Raw genomic sequence first — 21141 nt, forward strand, 5'->3', positions numbered from 1 at the left:
CGATTAAGTGTCAGGAAAAGGACCGACACCGTTCACCCTTTCTGAGGTTACAGAGAAGACTTAATGAGGCCGGTTCTAACCTGAATGAAGTCCACAAAAGTCCACGGCATGTTGGAGTCCAGCTGGCCGATGTCCTTAGAAAACCTGTTTAAGATCCTTCCTGCAGTAAAACAGAAAAAAATACTGTCAGACCTGAAACGGGTAAGTTTATCCAACATGGAACCTCATCTGGTCTTTGGACAACTTTTTAATTTTTGGTTGTATTGTTCCCTCATATTTTTTTTTGACAATTTATAATCAGTAAAATCAGCATTAAGAGATCAAACAAAAGGAGGAATACATCCAAACCTCCCAGCTTCAAATGAACACTGACTGATAGCTGAACACTAATGAAGGCTTCTGCTGCCTCTGCCTCACCGATGGGGTTGATGTCAAAGAAGCGTACGGGCGTTCTGAGGATGGTCTTGAACATGCCGTTGTGCAGCGACTGAGCACACCTCACCAGCATGTTGAACAGAACCAGATTCCTCATGAAGCCAAAGATGATGGTGGCTCCGGTCAGACCTGGACAGCAGAACATTCTGTCAGCAACAGGTCAAGAAGCAAACCCTGCAAAAACACAGCAGGCGTTCACCGATTCACCTGCGTAGATCCCCAGGTAGAAATCTCTGTCCAGGGTGGCGTTTGTGACGGTGGAGTTCAGAGCATCGAGCCTTTCCTGCTCATCAGCCCTAAAATGATACGAGGCTGTAAACTAGTGGGGAAAACACGGTGCAGTTTGTGAAGTATGCTGTTATTGTGGGTTTCATGCTCACCAGTAGGCCAGCCACCAGTCCTGCATGATGTACGCTACCTACAAAATAAATGCACGCTTTCTGTATTTGATCACACGCATTGATTTGTTCTACACGTTCTCACTAAGGGAGTCCAGCGCCCTCCAGTGGCCTCTCTGTGTACCTGAGCCAGCAGGTTGATCAGAATGACGGCCAGCAGAGTCAGGATGCTGGCTCCAGCTCTCAGGTATCTGACGTACAGCTTCACTCCAATGGTTCCCTGAGCTCGACTCTCCTCTGCCAACGTCTGCACCGTCTCCGCCTGCGAGGAAAACGAGAACAAGAGCTGTGATCACGCTGCAGAGCGTCCGTCCACTGTGGTGAACTAAACTGAACCCAGCAGCAGATGATCGGTGAAGCCCGATGCAACTGAACAAAGATGTGCAAAGATACGCTGAGACATGCCACAGAGCATTTTATGGAGAGTCAGACATCAAAGAAGAACCAAACAAAGCCACTGCAGTCAGGGCTCTGAGGAGAACAAAGCAGAACAAACAGAGCTGAACCACCGCCTGTTCCTGCTGCTGCAGAGCTTTGACCGCGTTATCTCAGCTTCAGGTCAAACGATAAAAGTTTAACTTGATATCAAAAAGACTCCAGCCTGTAATTAACTTATCAGTGTGAGAAAATGTAATAATTAGCACTCTCAGGTTCTCGATCATCTGGCAAACGTGACATCACAGCCTCCATACAATAAAACAGCAGTCTAATGAGCTGCTGTGACTGTCTGCTGCCTTTTAGTTTTAACTCACATTTAAAGAGAGAACCAAAGCTGGCATCATTACTGACCATGAGACCACAGTCTGAAGCTGGTTTTTCTAATTAGACACATTTTAATTGGAGTGCACTTAAAAAAACACATTTACTGCAGTTTACTGTATCGATATTTCAGACTACAAAGGTGTAGATCTGACTTGTTGACACAGCAGGGATGGATTTTGTGCAAAAAAAAAAAAAAAAAAAGACAATGTTAAACCTGAGGTGAAGTGGAGCCTGAAAACTACTCTGGGACCAGAAGCAGGTCAGTCTGAAGGAATAAATGCATTTATTTCCTGAAGGTAAACCAGGTTAACCCTCTACAGTGACGTCATTTTCTTGCAATATCTTTGTCATTAAAACTTTTCATTATTTCATTTTCCAGCTATTCCTCAAAAAAACGTGTTGCTGATATCATTCCATTTCACTTTTTAAGAAGCCTTAAAAGAAACCGTAATATTTGTGTTACTACCTCAAGCTTCTATCTTACTGCTAATATCTTACAAGAAGTGATGAAGTTCACAAACACGGAGGGATGGAGGAGAAACAGCTGCAGGAAGCGGGGAAACATGTCAATCTTCTGTTTCTGTTCTGTGCTATTCTTCTTTTTCAATCATCAAAATGCTCATAATCTCTTCTAAAGTGGAAAATAAACAGATTTCAGACATGAAATCATTTCTGTGTGGTCAAAAATAAAATACAAACAATAATTCTGAACCAAAATGACAGAAATGCATAAAACACACTGATTCGTATACGGATAATTTCTGACCGAATGATGGAGGAGTGCAGGGTCTGATCACTGAGGGTTTTCTGAAACGCTCAGGTTTTATGTGAGTCTGTGGAAACACTAAGCTTCTATCTTCATCAGCTGGTTCTGAACAGACATTAGGCCCATTTGTGGTGAGCAGGGAGACACTAATTTAATTCTGAACGTGTCTCTGAGTCTAATATCTGCAGCTGATGGGCTCATTCTGGATGTTTTTTAAAGGTACCAACCGGTAAGCTGTCTCCATCCACGGAGGAGGTCTGGGAGAGCACAGAATTCTGGGACAGGGTTCTGCTCCTGGCTGGGACGTCCTGGGCCGGCTGCTGCTGCTCGTCCTCCTCGTCCTTCTTCAGCAGGGAGGTGAAGTCCACCCCAGACTGCTGCAGCTCCGTGTACGTTCCCTTTTCCACCATGTGACCCTGACACAAACACAAACACAAACACAGCGTCAGGACACACAGCTGAGGGTTTACAGAGCACAGCCAACACCTGAACGCCGTCTCATCATGTGACGGGTTTATGGTGGCCACATGGAATTCTGCAGGGATGTTAATTTAGTGTTTGGTGCATTTATACTAATCTAGAAACAGAACCAGCAGCATGATTGAACTCTCTGCCAAAAAAAAACAAAAAAACAAGACCAACATTAAATGCATTCACTGTTCAAGCAGAGAGAAACAGAATCAGTCTGTGCACCGACATTCTGAAAACAAGCATCTTCCGTTAACGGATTTAACCCTCGTGTCGTCCTGAGGGTCAAACTGACCCGTTTAAAGTTTGAAAATGTAGAAAAAAAAATATTTTAACAGTGAAACTTCTCATGTCCACATTTGAAACATTCTGTGAACATTTTTGGTGGAAAAAAAAAGAAATGTTAAAAATGTTCTTAAGAACATTCACATAAAAATGAACCAAAATCCAGAGAAATTCTCTGGATTTTGGTTGATTTTTTGTGAATGTTCTTAAAGAAAATATCTGAAGCCTTATTGATATTTATGGAATCAACTTAGATATTTTTAAGATTTTTTTTTTTTTGGAAGATTTTTACTCATTTTTTGAAAATATTTACAAGAATTTTCTTGCCAAATTACGGTGATTTTTTTAAAAAGGAAAAATCTTTGGAATTTTCTTCCTGAACATTTTGCAAATTTTCAGAAATTTGGGGATTTTTTTTTGTTGAATTTTTGGATTTTTTCCAGACAAGGAAACAATATTTTTGCCGCCGTAGATGAGGACATAAGGAGGGTTAAAACAAAGCTGAAGACCCACTGGTTTACTGTTAAAGGAGTCTTCCACTGTTTTACTGATGTCCTTTTTATTGTTTTTATCTCTATGTACAGCACGCTGACTGAGAGCACTTTATAAATACATTTACTATTATCATTGTTATTATATTACCCTTAAAAAAACTCTTTATGTTGTTAAAATTACAAACGTTTAAGAGCTAGGAAGTGTTTCTAAGAGTGTGGGGAGGGATTGTAAAGCTTTAAAATACATCTAAATAATACAGTAAGGTTGCTCCTTTGATTTTGGCTTAATTGGAAAATTAGAAAATATATTCCTTTTTTAAAAAAAATTGTACAGTTCAATAAGTGTCTTTTACATATGTTTAAACGCTGTGGTAAACCAGGGACCACTGTAAAGCTACATCTTTACTAACAAACTAACGAATCTGCTCTTTCATTATCTTTTCGTAAAAAACTCGAAAACTATCAATCGACTCTTCGTGTCGAACGCTCTGATTGGCTGTTTAAATTTCTGCTTCACATCCTGGTAAAGCTCCATCTTCCTCTCCGTCTGACAAACGTCTGACAAAACTGAGCAAAAAGAGGACTGGTGCGATCAGAAGTCAGCACAAACACTAAGCTAACCAAAACTTCTTCCTTGTTAAAGTGAAGCTGAAGGTTGGACACAAAGATTTCTGACCTCCTTGAGGACAACAATCTGGTCTGCTGCCTTCAGGTACTGCAGCTGGTGGGTGACCAAGATACGAGGTTTGTCCTTCAGGAGGCCACAGATGCACCTGAAACAGAACAAGCCGAGATGTTATCGGCTTTAGTCTGCACATCTAAACACAAACGGAGCGGAAACTTATCGTAGAATGAGAGAATAAACTGAGATAAAGACCAGCAAACATTCCACGCCTCCGTCTTCCCTGTCGGAGCTGTTATGTAACGCTCAGAGCTGCTGGGTTATTCCAGAGGAAGACCGGGGCCGAGTTCAACGGTCTTCCTGACACTGGCAGCACCGCACCTCTTCCTGCCTTAGTTCAACTCATGGAAACATTCTCTGATCTTTGTTCTCACGTGAGATGAGCGAATGACAATGCAACAACAACACTATTAAATAAGGCACCGCTGAGATCCATCGCTCAGGCTGGATAAATGTAGGAGACCAGCATAAAGCGGAACACAGAGTTCAAAGCTTACATCATGTCCAGTAACACCAGGACACCTCTCCACCCTGGTTTTACTGGAACCGTCTCAAAAAGGTTTTGAGTTCTTTTGTTCAGACAAATAAAGATTAGATAGATGTTGATTACCTTGCTTGACAGTTCCGGCGAACACTCTGGCCTTCCTCAGAAGCCTCAGCCGGCAGGTTTTTGACAGCCGGCATTTGCAGCACGCCCAGTAGAGTCGCCAGATCCGTGGACAGAGCCGTGAACGGGGACGAGGCAGGCTTCATGCTCTCCCACAGCTGGGACATGATCCTCCAGAAGAAACAGGAAGGCGGAGGATGCGGCATTCCTGTCGTGTCTGTTGGGTTCACCACAGCATGCCGTTATGGCGTGAGCGTGGTTGGACCGGGGGGTCTGGCAACTCTACTGCTGCAAAATCCTGCTGTCAAAAATCTGCTGGCTGACGCTTCTGAGGAAGGCCAGAGTGTTCGCCGAAACTGTCAAGCAAACACAGTAATCAACATCTATCTAATCTTGATTTGTCTGAACAAAAGAACTGAAAACTAGTGACTCCAACTGTGATCATTACATCATATTTAAGGAATGATCTTTTTATAAAACATCAGGAACAACCTGAAGTTTCTGAAGAAAAATAAGTTCAGTTTCATCAGCATTCATCCTCACTTTATCATTTCCTCATTACAACTTCCAGATCACAGAGTGTCTACAAAGGAACACAACATTTAGTCACCTGGAGCTGAACCACAGAGGATTTACTGGAGGGTCAAACAACAAAAGTCAGGCAAAAAAAGACAAAAAACAACAAAAACAACACAAAATATTACAAAAATTATGCAAAAAATGACAAAAGCGAGAAACAAAATGACAAAAAAAAGAGAAACGACATGAAACAAAACGAGAGACAAAAAGTTAGAAAGCAACAAAAAAATGGACAAACGAGAAAAGTAAGACAAAAAATGACAAAAGTGAAAAACAAAACAACCAAAAAAAAAAAACAGACGAACAACACAAACGAGACAAAAAGATGAAAAACAACAAAAACAAGACAAAATACGACAAAAACAAGACAAAATATTACAAAAATTATACAAAAAATGACAAAAGCAAGAAACAAAATGACCAAAAAATGAGACAAACGACATGAAACAAAAACAAGAGAGACAAAAAATTGACAAAAAAGTTAGAAAGCAACAAAAAAATGGACAAACGAGAAAAGTAAGACAAAAAATGACAAAAGTGAAAAACCAAACCAAAAAAAAAACAGACGAACAACACAAACGAGACAAAAAAGATGAAAAACAACAAAAACAAGACAAAATACGACAAAAACGAGACATGAAACGACAAAACAACAATGAACAATCTGGTATTTTACTTTATGATCAAAACTCGTCGTGGTCTAGAAACGATTTTAAATTTGAAGTTTCACAAAGTGACAGTTTTCTCCTGATATCTCCTCTGTAATTTTTACTCTGCGGGCCGGCGTGGACCCTCTGGTTGAGATGTTTGAGGGGAACAGAAACACTGGGGTTTGACCGACTGTACGGATCACAACGAGGCAGACGGAGAGTTTGTGGAGCTCTGAAATCACTCACTGTTCAAAGAGGTGTCTTCCAACCTCGGCGTCGACGGCACTCAGAGGGTCGTCCAGCAGGTAGACGTCTGCATCCTGATACACGGCCCTGAAACAACATCATCACCTTTTAGACATCTACTGGCAGCAATAACACGCAAACTAGGGATGGTAAGTGATTCATGTCCATCAATAATTTGACTAAAAGATGTCAGAATATAATTGTACTGCAGCATCTGATCACCACAACCGTTTAAGACAAGGTTCAAAGTCTGAGTCACCACTTTGTGAAAAATTATTTCCTAATGAAAAAATGGTATTCCTTAATGTTTTGGGTTGTATTCAGGGGTGAAACTACCTGCTCTTTCAGATTTTAGGACCAAAAGGTGGCTGAGTATAGAGCAAGTCGTTGTTTTTTTGTGTGTTAAACACTAAAAATACTCCTGAAATCGGTGCTTTTCGGTGACAATTTTTCTTTCAGTGTGTGATTTCTTCAAGCAAGAAGGTGAATACATGTTCTGGGATATAAACTAAGCTTTTTTCCCCAATTTATACGTTGTATTCTTCTGTTACAACTTGAATTTCAAGCTCTTCAGGCAGCAGAGACTTCATCCTTCATGATTACTTGACCAAAAGTTGAGTGACAATTCGTTGGCAATATTTTATGTTTTAGGTAAGATTTATTTTTCATTTTACTATGGTGGTGGTGCTATAAAAGATGTATTCATAAATTGCATACCATAATAATCAGTTGGTCCCATGCAATCCTAGGGTACCTTAGAATAAGCAATATCTAAGAAATATTCATGTTTCTCTACCCATACCCCTTAAATTTAACACGTGTGAAATAATTATATGATGCTGCAAAAAAAAAATTCCTACTCCTTCAGTTTTAAAGCAACACTCCTAAAGCTTTAACTGGTAATACCTATTTATAAATGTTACATGATGGTAGCACATGTATAGACATATCTTTAACCAGGAACAGATGGGATTTTTTTTTGTAACAGATTTTTGTGATTCTATTGGCAGTTTTTAGCAAAATTACAAAGCATTTCTTTCAGATCAGCTGGCGATATGTGTCTTGTTGGTATATTTTAGAGATAAGATAATTAGATAATTAAGATAATTAGGTCTAACTAAGCATCTACAGTTATGAATCCTTTATAAACCTAAACTCTAAAGTACTTTTTCTCTTTATTTTAGGGAACTAACAAGTAAATTTACAATGCCGCGGAAAGGTAAGAAAGGTTCCCAGGGTCCTGGCCGTCCTGCTGCAGATGACTGCAGAGCAAAAGAGAGAAGACCACACTCATAGGGTGACCATACGTCCTCTTTTGCCCGGACATGTCCTCTTTTGAGACGCTGTCCGGCCTGTCCGGCCGGCGTTTATAAAGTCCTTCAAATGTCCGGGTTTTTGATCTTGCCTAGCTTGAGCGCGTCACAGACCAGTGTATTTATCATTCACGTTGAATGGTTCCTTTGGAAACACGCTCCGAGAGGCGGAGTTTGAGCCAAACCCCGGAACGTGTATTAATCATTCACAAAGCAGTACAGAGGCGCTCCACGCTCACTCACTCCTCGCAGGCTGACAGGCCGGTAGGCACACTGCGAGAGAACACTTGAACCGAAAGAAAATACCGAAACGCAAATGTCATTTCACTGATGAAATGCGAAAAAAGTAGCCCTGTTTTCGTCCGGGTCGTGTCAAATGGGAGGCAGAATGTACAGTCTGCAAAGCTGGGACTTATGTCTCTGTAGCTAATAAGAGAAGGAAAAAGAAGGAAAATTTTTCGTGCACGAGCTGGAAGTGTGTCCTCTTTTCAGAGAAACAGAATATGGTCACTCAAGCAAGCAAACTTTCTCGGGGTAAAAGGGATGCCTCTGAGCATGCCGAGTCAGTCCCTTACAGCACTTATAGTCGTTTTCTGTTTTAAACAATACAAGATTTAAAGCTCCATGAAAGAAGACATGCTCTCCTTCTGGTGTTCTTTTCATGACAAAACAAAAAGCAGCGTTAGCCCTTTCTGTTGTCTTCAAAAGTTTTTTTACATTCTCAGTCATAAACATGAATATCACTCCAACATCACTGATGTGGTTCCTCTTCTGGTAAAACTTTGTCTGATAGTTCACATCTCAGTAGGAATTGTCCTTCAGGGAGGAAAAAGTAACGCCTGATCAACTGGTTTCAGTGGAACACGTCGCTACATGTAGCTTCAAATCAACTTAAATCTTCCAGTCAGTCTGTGGTAAATATATTTAAGTACAGCAGCCTTGTTCTCTAAAGCTTTACAAATGGCTCTGTTACCCTCTACCACACTGATAGATGGAAAACGTTCCTGAATTTCTTTGGAAATTTATGAACATTTAACTGAACTGCAGCATTTCGTTGCAGCTTTCTGAGATCTTTCCTTCATTCAGTCAGACAGCTTCTATTTAAATGACTTCTTGGGTGAGCAGGTCTGGAGGTAATCATTGCTGGGTGTGTTCAGTGAAATTGGACTCGCTTTTTAAAAAACGTGATTAGCCACAAGTAATTCAGGATTTAACAATGTGGATACCCTTAAAACATGAAACCATCATTTAAAAACTGCATTTTGTGTTTAATTTGGCGGTCTTTGTCTGAGATTTAAATTTGTTTGATGCTCTGAAACGTTTAAGTGCGGAAATATTCAAAAAATAAGAATTCAAGATAATTCAGGATGAAAAATATGCAGGATAGAAATAAAGGCTTTTTTTTTTTCAAGTTATATTTTTTGCCTTTATTACAGTCCACAGTGGAGAAACAGACAGGAAACACGTGGAGGAGAGCGGGGGGGAAGGCGTGCAGTAAACGTGCAGTTTCTCTTCCCTGTTAAAAGGCTGTTTTCTTGCCACTGTCGCCTTTGGGCTGCTCTGGGGGTCAGGCATACGGGTTCTGTAAATCATCTTGAGACAATTTGACTGTAATTGACGCTATAGAAATAAAACTGAATTGAATTAAACGGCCGTGGGTTGAACTTGAACCCATGACCGTCACCAACAGCCCTTATTTACGGTCCTGTTCAACCTGTTGAGCTTCAGAGGCGCCTAAAGGACACATTTTTAGCTTTTTTTTTTTTTAAAGTTCCTCATGAGTCCCACAGTGTTAGAGACACTCAGTGCTAAACTGGTGTAGTGCTCTTTAAACCCCATGCAGCACTGGATTTCAAAGCATTCAGTCCAGGAAGGGTCCGACCAGGGAAAGAACAGCAGCAAAGCTCTTTACCTTCAGCAGGTAAGATGCTCTAAACATGACAGCTTTAAGAGTACAAGAAAGAGTTTAATACTTAAAGACTTTTGGAAACGTTTCTATGCCTTTCATAGAGACAGGAAAGAAGCAGAGACCACAGGGCATTTTCACTGAAAGGAGTCCTTCTTAACGCTGTCCAATCTATAATGACATCCTCCTTTAATGACTGTAACTACAGGTGGAACGTTTATCTCTTCATACAGTAAAACTCATCAGGCTTTCTGTACTCTCGTCCTCGTACCTCGCCAGGTTGACTCGAGCTTTCTGTCCTCCACTCAGCGTGGCTCCTCTGTCCCCGATCAGCGTCTGGTCTCCATCAGGGAGCAGCTGCAGGTCCTGCAAAGGCGGACATCAGAGCATTATTACTGCACAACCCACACAGGTATGACCTCCAAAAGAGTCAACTTCACAGCTGTTTTTCTAGGGCTGGACCCGAATATCCAAATATTCGTTTGCTACGGCGGTATCCGGATATTAATTTCTGTATTTGTGTCTACGCCTCACAGCAGGACGTCCATGTCGGCTGTAGACGGGACACGGAGAAAGAAAAGCAGCCTTTCTTCAAACTGAATCCTCCCAACAGACTTAGACTTACAATGACTCAGCAATTATTGTCCTGCTGAAAGCAAACGGACAATAAGTGAGCTGCTCAGAGCACACTGCAGCATCAGTAAACTGTGTAACCGCATGGATGAACACTGACTGGATTATTGGACACAGATAAGACACACAGTGAATGAGGAGAGCGTCTGCATCACACCAGAATACAGAACAAGTCCGATCATTAGGACAGCTTGGTTCCAGAACAGCAGATCAATACGTGGATTTATTATGTGGATAAATCCTCACAGTCAGACCAGTGACTCATTAACTGAACACAGCTTCATGAACTTCTCCTGACAGATGAGTGCAATCGTAGCTCAACGTAAGCAACAAATGACCCATAAAACATGAAGAAAAGATTAAGATTTAAATAACACGAGTCTCTTCAGAAGAAGACGGACATTTAGTGAGCTCTCAGTCATTCAGAAAAGCAAAAAAGACAACCAAGATAGCATTTAAAGTTTAGCACAGTCTGCTGTGGAACATCCAGCCCACAGTCACGCCTCCACAAAAGTTGTGTCGGTGTTCTTACTCGCTCAAAACATTTCCGTGTCATTCTCTGAACCGGAGCGTCACGTTAACAGAAGAGCTTTGAGTTGTGTGAAGTGATTTCAGGAACATCAGAGAGCATTAATACGTGGTTGGTGTGTCGAAACCACAGCACACCTGTCTCATCAACTGTTCCAAAGCCATTGGGCTCCAAATGAAATGCCACTAATAATACAATTTAACACGGCCTCCATGACAGCAAATAAATCTAAACATCCTGAGGCAACAGTAGAAGGACTTGGCTTTGCCACAAACCACAAAATGACTCATGTAAGTACACTGGCAGTCAGAAGCTTCAACACATCGTCTTATCTGAAGGATTTTATTTATTTTCACGACTTTTTACATTCTAGATTCTCACTGAAGGCATCAGAACTGTGAAGCTCGTCCACAGAATGCCAACAGTGAGGAAAGCAGGAATCAAAGCAGCAGGTGGCTGTTTGAAAGAACCTAAAATAGAAAAGATGTTTGGACTCCATTCTTTCCTACATAATTCCAGATGTGTTCATTCATAGTTTTGACGCCTTCAGAGAGAATCTACAACGTAAACATTAATGAAAACAAACAAAGACCATGAAGTGAGAAAGTGTGTCCAAACGTTTGACTAATCAACTGTCAGAAATGTTTAAGACTCTTAACCCTTTAAGCTGCAGTCAATTCCAGCCATTTTCAGTACAAAAAAAAATAAAATTCGCCAATATTTTATTTGTAAATAAAAAAATGACGAGAAATACAGGGAATATTGGACGGGCATCGCGAGGTGCATTTCCTTGAAAACGACCGATTCGTGGATTTTATACCGACTTCAGGACATGTTTTGGACAAAATAGTTTACTGGCTTGTGTCATCTGGATGTAAAAGGTTGGATTATGGCCGTTTTTTGTGGAATCTTTTCATCTGTGTGTAATAATGAACCCAGAAATGTGAGTCGCTCTGTGTGCGTTGAAGCCGTGTATAGAGAACGGATGGATGAATATTCGTTGTTTGTCGGACAAATGTGTTTATATTACCGCTGTGGTAATCACATCTGAAAGTGGTTTATACCGGCGGATTCATGAGAATCTAAGCTTTCCATCAACGTATAGTGTTTATATAATCGCGTTTGCGGCCTTCAGACATTCTTTAAATTCCTATGCAAATTAGTAGGTGTACCGCCGGCGGGACACTGAAGCTTAAGGGGCAAGTTTTTTGAGCAAATGGTGACAGAAGCATTTCTAAATCCTAATATGATGTCACTCATAAGCTAGAGGTAACAGAGGCAGTTATTGTTCATCTTTATGAGCCCAAACATCCATAACGGTCATTTCAGTACATCCAGGTACTTCAGAGAGTCTGAACAGAGTCTGCACCAACTCCCTGCATGTGCAGCCTCCTGTCTTTGAGCTTTTTCTGTATTTACCCAACCATTTATCATAAAGTTTAAACTCTCAATCAACTCCATGACTCAGTCCTGCATCCGTCTAAACTGTAATGTGTACTTGAAAATGAAAAATCTGAAGTAATCTCACCCTCTTCAGAGCGCAGGCCCTGATGGTTCTGTCATACTTCTGGGGGTTCAGCTCTTTTCCAAACAGGATGTTGCTGCGGATGCTTCCAGGAAAAACCCAGGGCTGCTGGGCTGCATAGGTCAGCTGGCCTGTCACCTTCAGAACCCCCTTCTCAGGTGGAAGCTCTCCCAGGATGGAGCTCAGCAGGGACGACTGCAGAATCCAGCAGGCAGAGGGAGACATGTGACCTGAGCTGATGATGAGGAGGAAATCTACACATAATAAATGAATAATTAGCACATCTCTGACCTTTCCAGCTCCCACTGGTCCAATTACAGCCACCAACTGATTTGACTTCAGAGAGAAGGAGACGTTCTGCAGAGACGGGGCATCCAAGCTCTGAAAGGGAAGGAAACGTATGTAAAGATTAAATTAATAACCCAGAAATTATCCACAAAGGTCATCAAGACTCAAACATGAACAAGGGGTGTCCAACATGAGGCCCGTGGTCCAAAAGTGGTCCTCCAGAGGGTCCAATCCGGCCCTCAGAGTGTAAAAATTACAGAGAAGACATTAACTGCAGATTGTAAATTAGTAAAAGTATAAATTTAAAATCATTTCTAGACCATGACAAGTTGTTTGGATCAGAAAGTAAAATACTAGATTGTTCTTTTTGTGTCTGACTTTTGTCATTTGTCTCATGTTGTCTTTTTTTTTTTGTCTTTCTTCGTTTTTTGGTCAGATTTTTGTTTTGTTTTGCGTCGGTCTCATTTTTTGTTGATTTATGTATCGTTTTCATCATTTTGGGTCTCATTTTGTCATATTTTGTGTTTTTCGTTGCTTTTTGTCTGACTTTTTGTGATCTTAAGGTAAAATATTACGGCACTCAGTTCCAGATGTCTGTGACTAAATGTGTTCCTTTGTAGACACTCTGATCTGGAATTAGTGTAAATGATAAATTGAGGCATAATATTGTTGAAATTTCACTTATTTGAAGGATAACTTTCAGGCTGTTCATAATATTTTGTAAAAAAAAAAAAAAAGAGTTCATTAAATGTAAGTTTTTGAGCACTAAAACAAAGGAACCGTCAGAACTATTTAGAGGTTTTTATGCTGTGATTTTATTGCTTCGGTCCTTGGAATCAAATTGAATGTGGAACCTGAACTAGGATGAGTTTGACGCCCCTGCTTTACACAGTCCAAACATTTCTTTATCGCCGTAGGGATGGGACTGCTGTTCATTTAATGTCCACCAGTCTGAAACTCCTCATCAAATACAGGATGGATCATTGTGGACTTCACTCATTCGACAGTCACCATGACATCAGCACTTTTCTCACATCTACTGATTGCTTGTGTAACTTGTTATAGCACGAGCCGTTCTGTTAAAGTTTTACATGGAGCTTTAACCCCTCCAGCAAACAATGCTTGTGCAAAGGGGAAAACTGCAAGTCATCCAGTTTGGAACTTTCCTAAATCCCAGTTGGTGCAGAGCATCTGACCTTATCCCAGTAGCACGTCAGATCCTTGACCTCCACGGCTGCATCCTTCTCATCCTTTGGCAGATCAGAGCTGCTTTTAGTGATCTCATCCAGCAGCAAGAACTCCTTATCAGTGGGGAAAAAACACAATGTCACTGCCGAGTTTAAAGGTTATCCAAAAACCCAGCCAGTCATACAGCAGTAAAAACATTACAGGTGCTATGTAACAAGCACATGGAAGTTATCCCGGTGTGTTTATAGAGGAAGCCTTGCTGTGGCAGTCCCGTAAATCATTTTTTGTTTTATAGCTGCCTGTTCCAACCGGTCAAAGCAGACAGTCGCCCTCCCTCAGTCTGCTCTTGGTGTGTCAGAGGTTATTCCTCGTAACTTTGGATCTGTTGGGTTTCTGTATTTAAAATTCATAAGGTGGTGATCTTATGTGAAGTGCATTGAGATCACATGTTGGGAATATAAAGAAAACTGAATTGTTTTGCTTTAAATCGGCATGAAGACATAAAAACAGAGATTGCTTTACAGAGCCGGACCTTCGTGATAAGTCCACGCAAGATCAGCAGTGCTCAGGCTGATAAAGAAGTCGAGACGTCAGCAGTGTCACTGGGTGTAGTCGCTGTTAGCTTTTATGTGCTTTTATACAAGTCGTTTCATCCAGACTTCAGATTACACTAAAGTAAGAACAGTAACCTAAAACCTCCAGACAAGCATGCGCTGATCTGCACGCAGCTTCACACTGACCAAAGGCAAGCATAATTTCATTCAGGGAACACTGCAGAGGCACTTTTATACACTGCAGATTAATACCATCTCTGAACAGGGGGGTGGTCTGCCACATCATCTTTCACCAATTTACAATCAGGTCCTTTCAAAACTCCCCAAAAGAACGACTCAGCAGACTCATGCTAATGACCACCATTAGCACACGAGGGTTCAGTGACATCTGTGCATTTCAACGACCCCCACCGATACTCACAATGACCATCGTTGGGTAGTCTGACGAGTTTTAGTATCGGTCGTTGGAATAACAGCCCTGGACACACCTCACAGAGGTTTAAAAGCTGAGACAACACCAACCTAGCCTAGCCGCGCTAGACCCAGGTCTGAAGACACAAGGGTCTAGGAACTCTCCACAGGGAGGGAGGCGGGCTAAAAGGTTGTCTATCAAATCACTCTGCAGTAATTGGGTAGGTATACAACCAATCAACGCAACGAATAGGCTGACGAAGTTCCTAGAGCGCCGGAAATCAGAGGATGCGCAAGTTCGGTGAAGCCTTATTTATACAGTCAATGGGTGAAGCTCAAGTATATTACAGACATGTTAACAGAAAGATTATTCAGAGTCGGTGCTAATGGAGCTCAACGACTGTTGTCGTGTTTGTTGTAGACCCTGGCAGAGAATTAAATGCGTTGCCGTGGGTTGTCTAGCGCGGCTAGGCTCGTTGTTTCCGGTTGTTACTGTCAGAATAGTTGCGCCTCTGTCGTCAATTAGTTACGCCCGCCTTCTGACTCTACACTTCATGGTGATTGGTCCGGCCAGTTTTAGGAGAATTCAGCCTCGAGGCTTATGGAGGGTAACTAGACCCACCCTGGCAGAGAATTAAATTCGTTGCCATGAGTTGTCTAGTGCGGCTAGGCTAACACCAAACACTACCAGAACTGAAGAAGCCTCTTGGATGAGAGGTGAAACGTCTTCAAGGAACTTTCTAAAGTCCAATGAATTGATTTAAACTACTTTGGATAACCATGACCTGGATGAATGAAAACCTACACAGACATCATTCAGGAGACCTTTTTATAAATGAATGAGGTGAATTTGTATTTTTAGGGAGGAAAACTGGTCCTACCTGAATCCTTTGGATGCTGACGCGGCACTCAAACAGCTTCTCGATGGCATTGGGGAAGAAGAGTGTGACGGTGAGTTGTACAGAGGTGTACAACGACACCGTCACAAACACACTGCTGGCTGAGATCTTGTGTCCCAGAAGGACGTAGAGGGTGAAGGTGACAAAGACGATGATCTTGCTGGCACAGAAAAAGGAGGCCATGTTGAGACCTCGCAGGTAGGAGCTCTTCATGATCTTGGAGATCTCCTTCCTAAGACGACACAGAGTTCCAACATCAGCAGCAGCAGGAAATAGAAAGAACAAGTATGAGGCCTTCAGGCGTTCTGGGAGCTCAACGACCCATAAACAGGAGCTATAGTCCCCGATGCACAGGGTCCGGCCCATCCCACTTTCACCCTGCCTCTCTCCACTGTCCTATGGGATAACGGCTAAAAAGTATGAGGCCTTTGTTTGGCAGGCTGCCTGGTCAGACGTGATGAGGGACATGGAGCAGTGGACGCCACATTTTGTTGACCTTCCAGACATTTAGCAGGAATTAAATTGGTCAAATGTTCCCTAAAATTATCACAACTATTAAAACAACCCGTGTGTCTGCTTAAACTAATTACAGAGACACATACTGACAGTCAACAGTTTGGACACACCTTCTCCTTCACTGGTTTTTATTTAACCGTTTTATGCACTGCAGATTAATATTGAAGACGTTGTTGAAAAATGTTGAAATTAAATTGCAACACAACAGTAGAGAAGAAGTAAAACTGCATCACAGCAAGGAGGACCAGCTCTAGACACAGTAGCATAATGTCAGAAGATCAGCCTGATTAATGTAGAAGAGCGACCTACTGACTAAAACTGGTCAAAACTGGTTTTAGCCGGCTGTAACTGTGTGTCAGGCGAGGTCATGTCAGGACAGGAAGGGGTACTTTGGGTAAACATGTATTTGCTGAAGTGTAAAGAGTTAAAGAACTTGTCTGATGAGGTTCCTCGTGGTAAATAAAGGCTCTGATTGGTTGGGCAGTGAGACAACAGGAGGGATTTGGCAAACCTCCTGGTAGATCTGCTCAACTATTGATTTTTGTAGGAAAACATCAGGAATTCAGACACTATTAATAACAGAATAAATTATGTAATGGTGGCAGACAAGTCCCAACTTGTCCCAAAAATAGAAGGATGGACGTGGGGCATGGAACCCCAGAACCAAAAAGTATAAATGCCAGGGCATCGGAGGGCACAGACAGATTTACCCCGGGGTACCTGTGCTGCACAGAATAAACACTTTATTTTTGAATCTGAAGTCTGCTCCAAGACTCTTGTAACGGGGTGATTGGGGAAGTATTGCATGTACAAAATGTAAAGGCAGAGATGTATGACTATGCATTAATGATTGTTTTTGTAGAAAATGGATCCGTAGGTAAGCACTGGTTAGGCTTCCCACGTAGTACAGACTGCCGTGAAGAAGGAATGGTGACCATTTGGGTAAGATGCACAAACACTATATGTCAAGGCCAGCAGACAGGACAACAGACGACAGAAGGGAATACCAGAATGAAAATGCAGCTGATGGGTGATAAACGACACAAAAGAGAATTGGAAAAAGTAAAAACCACACAACGAAAGACATGTTTCAAAAATGTAGAGGCAATGTTCAAGGCCAAAGAAAAGGTCAGAATGCATTGCCTGCTACAATGCTAAGAGAATACCTCAGATTAAAATGCTACCAGGAAGCAAGATAGGGGACTGCCCAGATTTTTCTAAATGTTCTGCATTCTGTGCAATGCCTATGGCAGGTGGAATGAGGAGTTGGAGTGGAGATATGGACATTTGTCCACAGAGGATTCCATACGAGAGATGGAATGAAACTATGATATTACCTCCAGTGGTGTATAAGCCTGATGATATGGTTTTTCCATTCTGTATAGTGAGAGCAGAAGAATTGGAGTATGTCACCAAAAGGTCAATACCTAACATGACGGATACAGCTGGACTGGTGAGGTGCAACAGAGAATCATGGTACCCCACAACAGTAGAGAGGCGAGATGAACAACCAACCCAGTCTACAGGGACATCAGGGCTACTCTACACTGTGCTACAGGGGAGACAACTGTCATACCACTAGGATTCAGCCCACGGAGTCCAGAGGAACCACCACCTGCACATGTTGCCACCGAGGAGCAACCAACAAATGAATCTCAAAGAATGGAAACAGACCCTCCACCATTGTCAATCTACACTGAACATGATAAAGTCCAACTGACTGCATATCCACCAGAACCAACTGAACAGTACACCATCTATGAAGCCCTCTGTGTGGCGGTAGCAGCTTTGCCCAAACTCAGTTTCTTCAACATGCAGGAAGGACGATCACGACAAGCAAGAGCAGTCATGGGGCAGATCAGGCAGAGCGAGTATAGTCGTCTCTACACGTAAAGAGAAAGAAAAACATTTCATGATGTGAAAGCATCTGAGCGCCGTCTGAGAGACAGATGTGCAGATTTGGAACGACAGGCGCTCAAATGGCAAAAGCAGAGGGAGAAAATGCAGAAAAAGATGGAGGAGTTGCTGCAGCAGACAGAGAAACTCAAGAAGGACAAAGTGTTTGAATCAAACGTGACAATTGTGAAAGACAATGAGAAACTGTTTGAAAGTAAATTGCAACTGTATGTGTGGTGTAGAACACATGGAACGCCAGCTCCCCCGCCTTCACCCCCAGCACAGAGCCCCCAACCTGGCCACAGTGTTACTGGTCCACCAAGACTGCAGGGACCTTATACTGAAGATGTATCTGACAGTTAATGAGAAAGGATGATGTGTGGGGCTGTGGGGGCCGAGGACGGGCTTGATGAGCCATTATTATGACCTAAAACAATAAGAGAATTATATCTGCATTATGAGTACACACAATAGTGAAAATAGTTCATTTACTACGTGGGAAAACTGTCTATATTACAATATGTTATTGATTTAAGATATAGTTATGCAAAATACTATAATAATGATGATACTGTGAATGTTTGCTAAAGAGAGGATGGCCTCATGTTAAGGGGTGTAAAGATGTAAATTTAGGACAGGTCCATGATGTATACCCAAGTGTTGTAAAACCTTGGAACAAAGTATTTTACTGATGGTAGGATGTCGTTTAACGGCTGGAGGGAATCTCTCGTGGCTATGAAAAAGCTATTTATGCTGCTGGAAAATGCAGAACAATCCTGAAAAACACCATAAAAAAACAAAGGAGGGTAACCTCACATACTGTGCCAGAGACCTGTCTCTTGAACCTCACGACCTTAAACTGGTTTTTTGACTAAGATAAACCGCTCACAGCAACAACAACTGGAATTTGTCCTTCTCTTTACAGCCCAGTTGTGAAGGTCTGAGCCAAGTATCCAGGTTTTATTCTTTATAGTAGTCGTTCTACACTAATTAGGCTAAGGGCCATGAACAAGTCAGGATGACTGGATGCGATTTAAAAACCTGGCTCCACTGTACACAAGAACACGAAATGGCACTGACTCTGGGCTTCATTTTGGAAACCAACAAAAACTGTTTACACTCTGTTACTCATCCAAACAAACCTGCCACGTGCTTTTTCTTCCACAGAAAACATTCAGGAAACCGTTTATTAAACCTGTTCCTGTTTGCCATCCTCAAACGTTCCGTTTCCTGTCTTTGCTGATGAAATGCAGCGTATCACAGCATGTTAACACAACTGTACATGACTGGAATAATGTGCATCTTCCATCATGAATGCATCAACATCCCTGAAAAGCTGCTCGTCCTAAACTTGAGTCACGCATCAGCGATTTGTTTTAACAGCAAAATGAACGCTGTGAATTTGTAACCTGATGGATACCCAGTAAAACATTCATGTACATAGATTACTAAATAAAGTCAATAACAGCAACAGAAATCCACCAGAATAAGCAGGCATGTCATTGGGAAATTACCAAATAAGTGAATCCTTGGAAGCGAGGGAGCGGAGCGACTGAGCCGGGGAGAGGGTTTGGGGGCCCCGCCCCCCTCCCATGCAAGAAACCTTTGAAATTTAAAGGCTGAAATGGCGCATTCTGGTGAACTCTGACACCTAGAATTCTTTAAACATGAAGGCTTAAAAAAATGTCTGTATGGGACCTTCTAGGCACCCCCCAAAAACAGCACAAAGTCATGTTAATGTGATGAAACCAAATATTTATACTGGATTCAAATTTGAATGAGCCACATGAAGTCATCACTATGTGTGCTTTCCGATCGACCATGGGAGTGAGCCTCTTCTGTTGAGGAACTTGTGGGGCAATGCCACTGGGTTGTTGCAAGCATAGACATAATAAAGAGTAGACGCCGCATCAACCGCTACTGTCCATTGGGGCTGACGAGCGGTGGGGCCGCCATCTTGGTCCGGTCATCCGCTCCACTCAGCGCTGTTTGACAGCGCATTTAATCCATCTTAACTCTGAATATTAACCCTTTAAGCTTCAGTCAATTCCAGCCGTTTTCAGTACAAAAAAATCGCTAATATTCTATTTTTAAATAAAAAAAATTACGAAAAATACAGGGAATATTGGACGCGGATCGGGAGGTGCATTTCCTTGAAAACGACCGATTCGGGGATTTTATACCGACTTCAGGACATGTTTTGGACAAAATAGTTTACTGGCTTGTGTCGTCTGATGTAAAAGGTTGGATTATGGCCGTTTTTTGTGGAATCTTTTTTTTTGTGTGTAATAATAAACCCGGAAATGTGAGTCGCGCTGTGTGCGTTGAAGCCGTGTATAGAGAACGGATGGATGGATATTTGTTTTTGTCGGACAAATGTGTTTTTCTCACCCGCTGTGGTAATCACATCTGAAAGTGGTTTATACCGGCGGATTCATGAGAATCTAAGCTTTCCATCGGTGTATAGTGTTTGTATAATCGCGTTTGCACCCGTCGGACATTCCTGAAATTCCTATGCAAATTAGTAGGTGTACCGCCGGCGGTACACTGAAGCTTAAAGGGTTAAACTGATTTTCACGCGTTTTTTATTTTTATTTTTTTGCTGCAAACGTCATACATGTAGCTATGATACAGGACAAATGGTTCCGTGTATTTTAATATTCATAGCGGGCATAATAATAATAATAATAATAATAATATACTCACACGCAAAATAAACGCAAGTTTCTTTTACCCGATGAAAAATTAAATTTGGTTTCCCAAAACAAAAATGCATTTGGTACTTTGTGGTGCATGGTGTGTTCTTAACATTTTCTGTTGCGTTTTGTAAGGTTGGTGTGAAAACCGAAAACGAATCGTCGCAATACACCAATGCATTGATGATGTGGACATGATTCACGCTTTGCACGTGCAATTGAATATGCACGATTTATCGACACCTTCAGTGGGTATAAATTTCATTCAAGATCATAGGCATTTCACTTGCTGTTTAACTATGCCACGCTTAAACCAAATTGAGAGGAACCAAGCCATCGGACGTCTGCAAGCTGGAGAGTCTGTCCGCTTCGGGGAAGGTCATCGGTGCTCTGTGTGGTGTTGTATCGACGCTGG

The 21141-nt window shown here is 41.8% G+C and overlaps 1 protein-coding gene and 1 long non-coding RNA gene across 7 annotated transcripts in view; one reads left to right on the forward strand and one right to left on the reverse strand.

Annotated features, from left to right (window-relative positions):
• The window catches only part of LOC127531935 (ATP-binding cassette sub-family C member 4-like), a 58822-nt gene that overhangs the window by 24432 nt on the left and 13249 nt on the right, over positions 1-21141 (reverse strand). For all 4 annotated transcript variants that reach the window (XR_007939153.1, XR_007939151.1, XR_007939152.1 and 1 more), the window contains exons 8-20: positions 15601-15850; positions 13763-13867; positions 12570-12659; positions 12282-12473; positions 9863-9957; positions 6373-6459; positions 4285-4381; positions 2589-2777; positions 958-1095; positions 816-853; positions 643-731; positions 418-564; positions 81-160 (exon numbers count right to left, since the gene is read on the reverse strand). Coding sequence is in view for 1 of the 4 variants with exons in the window: in XM_051942396.1 (XP_051798356.1) it covers positions 81-160; positions 418-564; positions 643-731; positions 816-853; positions 958-1095; positions 2589-2777; positions 4285-4381; positions 6373-6459; positions 9863-9957; positions 12282-12473; positions 12570-12659; positions 13763-13867; positions 15601-15850 (1597 nt within the window). In the remaining 3 variants the exon portion in view is untranslated. The remainder of the gene's footprint in view (positions 1-80; positions 161-417; positions 565-642; positions 732-815; positions 854-957; positions 1096-2588; positions 2778-4284; positions 4382-6372; positions 6460-9862; positions 9958-12281; positions 12474-12569; positions 12660-13762; positions 13868-15600; positions 15851-21141) is intronic.
• Positions 6165-20631, forward strand: LOC127531936 (uncharacterized). 3 transcript variants are annotated; one of them, XR_007939156.1, is made up of 4 exons: positions 6165-6521; positions 9871-10003; positions 10128-11634; positions 20274-20631. It is a non-coding gene; the product is annotated as an uncharacterized LOC127531936 (long non-coding RNA). The 3 variants fall into 3 exon arrangements; XR_007939154.1 differs by lacking the exon at positions 20274-20631 and having other exon boundaries at positions 10128-12209; XR_007939155.1 differs by lacking the exons at positions 6165-6521; positions 20274-20631 and adding an exon at positions 6905-9606 and having other exon boundaries at positions 10128-12209.

The sequence above is a fragment of the Acanthochromis polyacanthus genome, chromosome 22 (assembly GCF_021347895.1).
Source record: "Acanthochromis polyacanthus isolate Apoly-LR-REF ecotype Palm Island chromosome 22, KAUST_Apoly_ChrSc, whole genome shotgun sequence".
In the NCBI taxonomy this organism is placed as follows: domain Eukaryota; kingdom Metazoa; phylum Chordata; class Actinopteri; family Pomacentridae; genus Acanthochromis; species Acanthochromis polyacanthus.